Source organism: Paramisgurnus dabryanus, chromosome 7 (assembly GCF_030506205.2).
Source record: "Paramisgurnus dabryanus chromosome 7, PD_genome_1.1, whole genome shotgun sequence".
In the NCBI taxonomy this organism is placed as follows: Eukaryota; Metazoa; Chordata; class Actinopteri; order Cypriniformes; family Cobitidae; genus Paramisgurnus; species Paramisgurnus dabryanus.
Window position 1 is genome coordinate 9279207 of NC_133343.1, and position 9344 is coordinate 9288550.

Sequence of the window (9344 nt, forward strand, 5' to 3'; positions counted from 1 at the left end):
GCGCCCAATCTGCTTACTATCCATCTTAAACAGTATTTGAAATTGGAATTAGTATGTCCCAAATCAAAGTATGTTAAAATGAGTATCAATAAAGTTCCTGGATGGACCTGTTAAGGATGAAAATTCGAAGTGTAGATCCCTGGAAACTCAAACGTCTGATAGTACCCACAACTCACCGCGAGATGGCGGAGTTCAGTTGTGCTACACAGAATTATCAAATGAAATAATTAATGCGTCACTGAATTAATAAGTTAAAGTACAGAGTACACAATACATGAAAAATAACGAATGGACAAATACAAAAATGAATGAGTTGTAGCAACTAATGCAAATAGCAAATAAAGTATATCGGCAAATATATAGCCGCTTTTAGCTTAAGGTTCTTTCCAGCAGGAGTGTTCTGTAATATGTATTTTCTCATATACTTTTAAGAATATACAGATATACTGTAAAGCCTGTATAGAGAGTAATAGACATAATATTAACCTAACATGGTCTGTGTGAAATGAAGCCTCTGTGTTCATCCATTATTTACAATAAGAAATACAAACCAGGTTAATGTGTCAGCTTGTGTATGCAAGTTTAGGACAGATAGTAAAGTCCTGATCAACAGGCACTGTTAACAGGGTACAAAAGGAGGAACACTTTCATGTTATAACGCTTAGGTGAGCAGCATGTTTACTATTTTTTTAAAGATGATAATCCACTATTGAATTACATAATGATAGATAGATAGATAGATAGATAGATAGATAGATAGATAGATAGTCTCTTTTAAATGTTAACATTCAAAAGTGATATAAATGTATATAACAATCTGTTATCTCAATAAGGCACAGCCGCACAGCTTTACTGTTATGGACATGAATTACATTGGTAAGTCTTTGTGTTTACTTTTGTCCCCTAATAAAATTAATTCACAATTTAAATTGTTGCTGTGTTAGATTTCCTCTATTGTTTTGTAGATTTTATTTAAGGTAATCCTGTCCATTTTTTTAACTTATTTTTAAATGCAATATTTGTAAGTACAATAACAAATAGTCTTTTCTTAATATATATATTTATTGCATATTATATATCAATTTATTTCTTATAGAGGGTCTGAATGAGGTTCGTCCTGCTGTGTATCGCGCTGCACTAAAGCTACGTTCGTTACAAAAACTATGCCAAAGTGAGTCTTTCTTTTTTTATGCAAAATACAAAGCTGTTATTGTATTGCATTCATACAGTAATTGTTCATTATTGGGCTTTATAACATTACATTACAACTTAAATATTGTGTGTTTCTTTTCAAACGTAATGCATGTACAGTGCACCTGGTGACACTGCAGGATCTGCGTCCAGTTTTAAACCCACTAAACAGTTCTGCAGACCCAAAGGTTCAACTTTCTCAGGAAGATGTACGACAGAGTCTAGAAAAGTTATTTCTGAACATATCAAAGGAACTTTCTGGTCAAGCGGTGCTTGAAGCCACAGATCAGACCACTAGACTCCTCTTTAAGTTATTTGACAGGTAAAAGGTGAATACCGACTACATCATGCAGTTATGTGTCTGCATTATGTAAATAATATTTTATATATTTATTTGCCTTCTGTAAGAGAGCAGACAGGTGTTATCCTGCTCAGATCAGTGGAGGCTGCATTGATCGCTCTTTCTGGAGACTCTCTGTCAGCTAAACAAAGGGGTCTGTTAACCACATAACCACTACACAAAACGACACACAATTGTCTCTCTCTTTCTGACTTTTAGGATGTGGAATTTTCTCATTGTTGGGACAAATATACTTTGGGCAGAGCATTTCATTCATGGGTTAGTGGTCTGTGCTTGTGTCTTTCCAGCTTTGTTTCGTTTGACTGAGAGCTACATTGGAAAACGTGATAATGTCAGTGGCACTATCAGTCGAACTGGACTTAGAATCCTGCTGAAAGACCTCAGTCAGGTGAGACTATAGGTCCTATTTACGGGAGCGATGTCCATAAATGTTCTGGGACCTAAATGCTGTGTGAATGAGGTTTAATATACATGTGTTGTTTGTTAAGGTTCCAGCAGTGGTTCAAGAAAACCATGTTTTTGGCACTGTTGAAACTGCAGTGGCTTCCTGTTTTAAAGGGGTACAGTATTTTTTTTGTCATTGATTGTTTTCTACATAAAATCATCCAACATTATGTAAATAACATTTTGTGAAAATATAACCTTGATATCTTTAATATTGACTGAGTAAGGTCATGTCAAAGACTGAAATCAATGATTGAAATCAAGCATTGATACTCATAATTTCATCAGATTACAAAACTTTAACCTGGATTTCACAGACAGAGTCACAAATAAGTCATTTTCATTTGCTTTTATCCACTTACAGTAATTATTGAAACATACATTCACTGTAAAAAGCATTTTTTACCATAAAAACAGCAGCTGTAAAATAAAAAAATAAGAAACATGTATGCAACTTTGCAATGTAAAACTTTATTCTGGCAAAGGTCTGTATATTTTACTATTCTTAACAGTGTATTTTATTGACTGATTTATATAACTATTATATTTACTGACATATATGACATAAGAAATTTCATCAGTGTTGCCAGTCTATGGTGTTGTAAGAATAATTAAAAGATGTGTTGTACAGACAAAAACCAAATACCATCAGGGTAACACGTGTAAACTTAAAGTGCACCTATTTCATTGCTTAAAAAACAACGCTATTTTGTGTATTTGGTATAATACAATGTGTAAAATACAATAGGTGCTCTTTAAATTATTGTATAAACATACATAACATAAAATGTAACATAACACATTTATGTACATACCTGGTAACAGAAACATGAAATATCATCAAATATAAAGTCACCCAAGGAATTTGTGTTCTTTTACTGTTTTTCATCACTATAAGCCAAATTTTTTACTTACCATATAACCTTAAACAGTATTTTACTGTAAAGCTCATCTTACTGAAAGTTGTGAAAGTGTAAAAAATATATGGTAATAATAATATTTACTTTAAAAAAACAATACAAATGCTACATTATTTTACAAAAATCAGGACATGTAGAGTGTGATAGCCTTCCGGTTATCATCAAAGATCTTTAACAGGTATAAATATCTGCAAAACTCACCAGTAAGATGTTTTGTATTTTTTCTCTCTCAGGTAGTCGGTGCAAGTGTGACTGAAGAACATTTTATTGGTTGGCTTCAGTCAGAACCTTGTCTGTTGTTATGGCTCTCCACACTTTACAGACTCTCACTGAGTGAGACTGTACAACACAGAGTCCGCTGCCATGCCTGTAAAGCATTTCCTATCATTGGCCTCAGGTATGTATAAGTGTTTTTCTATGACAATCTGTAATTTGTATGTTTGCTTTAAGATTGACATATAGGCTTGTGCTGCTTAATGTATATGTACGGTAAAAAAATTCTTGACCTATTTTTCTAAACTGAGCCAAATAAATTAACACAGGCAGTAAAAAGATGTTGCCATTCAACTTCACAAACCGTCCACTATAGTTTTTAAATAATTTAATAAAGTAAAGATTAATAAAAACATGAATATATATTGATCAGAGTCATCAGACCTATATATAATATAATGGGAAAATTGATAGTTGGTTATATCATAATTGTCACGTTTGCACACACAGGAGATGATGAGTATAAAGTAGATTTAATAGTGATTCCAGGAGCACAAAAGACAGATGTGGCAAACATAAACTTACTCAGGAGTTACATAGACAAGAACCGACAAATGAGAATGACAAAGAAGTGAATATATATAGAGTCTGGATAATAGGGAACAGGTGATGACAATGATGAATGATTGGGGACGGGGTGCAAAGAATTATGAGAAGTGGAGTCTAGAAAGGGATGGCAGTTGACAAAGGAATCATGACAATAATTAGGCATTCTGGTATTTTATTCATTGATTAATATGTTAATTGTGTTATTTAAAATGTTATACAAATGTTGTTTGTTTATGGTTAATTCATTAAATTGTTTTTAAAAAAAATAAGACTTAAAGCACTTAAAATGTGAATTTCAATTTTATTTCTATTTCTTTTGATGCTATTTTGAATGCAGTTTGCTCCTTGAATTTTTATTAAACTTAAATTTCAAAAGCAATCTTTGTTAGATATTGAATGTTATGCAGCCTGACCTCTGACCTCTCCATAGGTATCGCTGTCTTAAGTGTCTGAACACGCACCTCTGCCAAAACTGTTTTCTAACTGAGAGACGCAGTAGGAAGCACAAACCCTCCCATCCTGTACTGGAGTACTGCACTCAGGTTTAATAACAATGGGAATCATATTCAAATTTATGTTGAAAAAAAATATTTTTTTTACATATATTCTCTTAAAGGCATAGTTCACTCAACAATAAAAGGTCACTTACTCATTTACTCACAATATTGTTTTGGACCATGATGACTTTAATTATAGACAATTATAGACAAAAGTAAAAAAAGTCTGTATAACTTGTCTATACTATAATTAAAGGAACAGTATGTAAGAAATGTATATCAATTAATCATAAAATGGCCCTTATATGTCACTAGACATTAAGAAATTATTTTCATTTAAAATACTTATATCACTGACAACAGTGGTCTGGCCAGGATATTGTCATTTAAAAAGTGAAGTTGCAGCCCTCAACTGATGTTTATGTTGTCATGTTGTGTATTGGCCACCAGCTGTGTGATTGCAGTACCAGTTTTAGCCACAAGTTTTGTGGTTGCAATACCAGTTTTGGCCACAATCCTACATACTGTTCCTTTAAGCTTAACATGGTCTTAAAAGACATACTGATTAACCAGCGTTTTCACTGCATGGTTTCCTTTAAGTTATGCTGCATCATCTTCTAACCAATATTTGCTATGGTTATGTTTTTAGCCATCCTGGAGAGAATCAGTGGCATCACTGGCCTCCAGTGCTCGACACGCTTTGCTTCCTCGACATCGCACCAGGAGAGATGCAGAGAGGACACAGAGAGCTTTGAGAGCAGACTCCAGCGCAGAGCTACAGTACATGTAAAGATTTTGCAAGTATACGTTTTTATGTGTGCAGGAAATATTAATTTGATCAAAATATGACAACTGTGGTAAATGTTTGAGTTCAGATGCAAAATCCTGCTAAGTACTCTTATGTTTAGGTTCAGTAATTTCACTTTAATTGCAATTAAAAGCTTATTAGTCCATAATTAAAATGCCTTATTTTTATGTCACTTTTATGTCACATTTTATGACAAATGTCACTTTTGTCATTTAACAAAGTCTTTCACTGCAAAAAGTGCATGCAAGCTTTCTTGGAAAAAATATTGTTTCCCAATCCTATCCACTGAAAAAATTATTCATTTAATTTCCTCAATTTTTTAAGGTAAGTGGTCAATCAATTTATTTAAGCTACATTTAAAAAAAAAAGAAATACAAAACAAAACACTTTTGTTTAAATGTAGCTTAAATAAATCGATTGCAACCACTTACCTAAAAAAATGAGTAAATTAAATGAATCATTTTCTTCATCTCTCTCCACTTCACGGTGCTATCTTGCACACTGAAGGTTCAGAAAAGACTCAGAAGTTCAGTCAAAATCCTAATATATTCAGTAAACCTCCTTTAACTTTTGCACTGACGTATGCGCACCGTTGTTCATCCAATTTGTTTTCACCAAAGGACTTTGCTGAAAAATCGTGGCATTCTGCCAACGAAGCAGTATTTCTGAATGGCCTAAGCGGATTTGAAGCAAAAGTATTTGATGAATGTATACTACGTGCAGAGAGGATTTGGTCAATATCATTATCTCATAGTGGCTTTTGCATCTGATCTCTTTATTTCTTTCCTAGTAAGCGAAGTTAATACATAGCAAGCAATAGATATATGAAGTAACATACTTTTAAAGGGGACATATCAGGAAAATTTTACTTTTTTCATGTTTAAGTGTTATAATCGGGTCCCCAGTGCTTCTATCAACCTAGCCAAGGTGAAAAAGATCAACCCAGTAACTTAGTTTTGGTAAACCATTCTCTGCAAACATGTGAAAAAATATGGCATTGAAATTTGGCTCCCCCTGTGTTGTCAGAAGGGGATAATACCGCCCCTTAATCTGCACTATCCAACCACGGCACTGCCATTTAGTGCAGAGATGAACTCATTTGCATTTAAAAAGAAACACCCAAAATGGCACATTTTTGCTCATACCTACAAAGTGGAAATTTTAACATGCTATAATAAATGTTCTATATATGGTATTTTGAGCTAAAACTTCACATACGCACTCTGGAAACACTAAAAATTTATTTGACATCTTAAAAAAGTATTTTTGTAAAATGTCCCCTTTAAAATATTCTACAAAATGCATAAAGATGATGGCATGTATCTATGTGTGTGCACATTCAGTCCATCTCCTCCAGTCCAACGGTCAGTAGAAGTTAATGACACACAAGAGACGTCAGGGTCTGACACAGATCTGACTGCTGCCACTCCTGTGCTGACAGTTGAGTCTAAATGTTTGCAGACTGAAGACACAGAGACAGCTCAGGTAATTTACCTCACTGTCTCAACAGCAGGGTTTTCACAACAAATATGAATGATCATGTAGTGGATAATCCCTCATGTTTACTGTGTTATAGAAAGAAACAGCTATTCTCCAAAAAGACCTCAGTGTTACTCAGAAAGCCATGAAAGATATGCAGAGAGACAAGTGGTGAGCCAACAGTGACTTCTGTCAATATTAACCCATATTAACCACTCAAGTCCCTATTCACATTACATGGAATAATACATTACATGTCATTTTCTCAACGGTTTATCGTACTGTGCGTGCGTGTCTGTATTTGTTGGGTTCGTGTGATGAACAGGCTCCTGGAGAAAGAGTTTCAGGTTTGGAGAGTTGCTGCACAGTCAGAGCACGATTCACTGGAAGACAAATGCACTGAGTTGAAGACTATGATGGAGGCCCTGAGCCAACATAACCATCATCTGGAGGAAGAACTAGAAAGAGTCAGTCATGTAAGATGGATTGATTTACATTATACTACTTACATAGCAGTACGGTGAACGTGATTTCACCAAGTAGGATGTGATTTTGGATTAATGGAAAACACCACCGTTTTTCAATATTTTACTATGTTCTTACCTCAACTTAGACAAATTAATACATCCCTATCTTTTATCAATGCATGCACTTAATATTTGTACAGTGCCTCGTGAATGTGTTAGCATTTAGCCTAGCCCCATTCATTCCTTAGGATCCAAACAGGGATGAATTTAAAAGCCACCAAACACTTCCATGTTTTTCCTATTTAAAGACGTCACATGATTAGTTACATGAGTAAGTATGGTGGCACAAAATAAAACAAGCAATTTTTTAAAGCGGATAAAAATGAGAACTATATTGTATAGAGCACTTAGTTTGCAGCACTTCGACCTTGACGCGCAGTAACATTATCACTCCTGACTACTCCACCTCTCGCTCAAACTTTTGTCAATATTACTGCAGCCAAGGTCGAAGTTACTACGTTGACTATGAATTTGAATTTTTAGTTCATTCAACTTAAAAATATTAGTGGCGCAACTATTTTTACACAACGTTTAATTCAAAATTTTAAGGCAACCACCCTGTAAAAAAAAAATGCAGCATTAAGTTAAAACAATTTGGTTTTGCAAGTCACAAGTTACATCTATTAACAAAGGCATAATTTATAAAAATAAATAAAGCCTCTTACTAACCTTTGAAGCATTTTAAATCTGTTAATAAACTATTAATCTTGCTTAGACTCTGATTGTACAGTACTAATATTGTTGGGTCTTATGACAAATTGCTTGTGGTGTTTTTCATTTGTATTGCTTTGAATTAAAGCATCTGCTAAAATAATAAATCAAGCTATGGATGCCCAACGTAAACAAATTGTTGTTTGCCACCTCAGGTGTTATGTTTGAGGAACAATAATGAACTCAGAATCGACGTGCATTCTCGTTCAAACCTTACCCCACAAGATGATGACTGCATCAGTGAAAAAGACTGGACAACACCAGAGTGTTTAAAACCTCACGAGAGCTCCAGTGAAGAGGAAGAGGTTGCAGAAGAGAGCAATGGACATCGAGAACAAATAAGAAGGCTGGAAAGTAAAGAAGTGGAGCAGGAGACTGTTTATGGAGTATCGGAAGACATCTGCACAAATCTTGATGAACCAGACAGTGTCGTAGTTCAGGAGCATCAAGTTACTGAGGATGAGAGGGAGTGGCTGAAGGAGGAAGAGGAGGAGCTACTGTATGGACAACAGGATCTTTCTGCACATCAGCCATGCATCTATGCTTTTGCAGTGGAAGAGCTTTCTAGCTCAGATGACACAGAGATGGAAGAGGAACTTTGTAAACTTGTACAGAGACTGAGAAATGAGCTCTCTTCATACACACCCAAAGGTCTGTTAATTCGTTTATATGCATTCTTAGTTGAAGATTGTCAGAATTAGATATGGCACCAGTTTTATGCTTGTGTAATAAATATTACATTTGTAGGTTTGTCTGTAGATAAACAAAAATACAGTGAATATTTTCTTAATATGATTTTTTGTTTGCTCATCAGGATCTGGCTGTATGGAGAGAGAGATGTTAATGATGGCAGCAGAGGGAATCAAGGACTCTGTTTCTCATCTTGTCAATTCTGTGTCCACTAGTTTGGGATGATGGCAAAATTGTAGTCTTTCACATTGGCCAACCAATAAAGTTCGAATTCCAATGGTGGTTCCATCATGAAATTCATGAGAAATATAAATGCTCATAGTAGACAACTGATATTTGACATCATGTCACCAATTATGAAACATTTATGAACAATTTAATCAAATCGAAAAAAATAGACAAGTTGCCATTAATTTGCCTGATGTTTTAATGTAACAGTGTTGCATATTTTAATTTGCCACATATTTAGATGTGACTATATGTTAATGTCATTTTACGGTGAATTAATATGGCTAAATACTTTTGAATAACATTCACTTTTTATGTTTAATTAAAGCCTTTTTTTTTAAATATTACACATTATTATATTTTATACTTTGTATTTGCAATGCATTATACTTGAATGAATTGAGAAACAGATTGTGGCTGATTTATCCCTGTACCATAGGCAGAGTTTCACGTTTGTGCTTGGGTGGGGGGGGCACATACCAGTAAACAAGGGTACTGCAATATTTTCAGATAAGCAAGAGAATGCGGCTTTGTGGTTTTTAAATATGCTTCAAATAAATGAAAACTATTTAGCCTAGAGTTACTCAGTCTACCTATTAAAGTATCAAGATTAGACAAATAATGCGAAAAATATGAATATAAAATATAAAAAATATAAAAATATGA

General features: G+C 34.2%; 1 protein-coding gene across 1 annotated transcript; it reads left to right on the forward strand.

Moving 5' to 3' along the window:
* Positions 1–747: 747 nt before the first annotated feature.
* dytn (dystrotelin) lies at positions 748–9310 on the forward strand. The gene is made up of 14 exons (XM_065240139.2): positions 748–876; positions 1097–1171; positions 1312–1513; positions 1600–1685; positions 1840–1940; positions 2041–2112; positions 3150–3313; positions 4169–4280; positions 4885–5021; positions 6387–6528; positions 6620–6693; positions 6848–6998; positions 7916–8411; positions 8575–9310. Exons 1-14 carry the CDS (start codon positions 804–806, stop codon positions 8673–8675), a joined length of 1986 nt encoding a protein of 661 aa, XP_065096211.1. The 5' UTR covers positions 748–803; the 3' UTR covers positions 8676–9310.
* The last annotated feature ends 34 nt before the right edge of the window (positions 9311–9344 follow it).

Coding starts and splice junctions, on each gene's coding strand:
- dytn (XM_065240139.2), top strand. CDS start 804: ATGTATATAACAATCTGTTATCTCAATAAGGCACAGCCGCACAGCTTT. Junction 877..1,096: donor TATGGACATGAATTACATTG/GTAAGTCTTTGT, acceptor TATTTCTTATAG/AGGGTCTGAATGAGGTTCGT. Junction 2,113..3,149: donor TGGCTTCCTGTTTTAAAGGG/GTACAGTATTTT, acceptor TTTCTCTCTCAG/GTAGTCGGTGCAAGTGTGAC.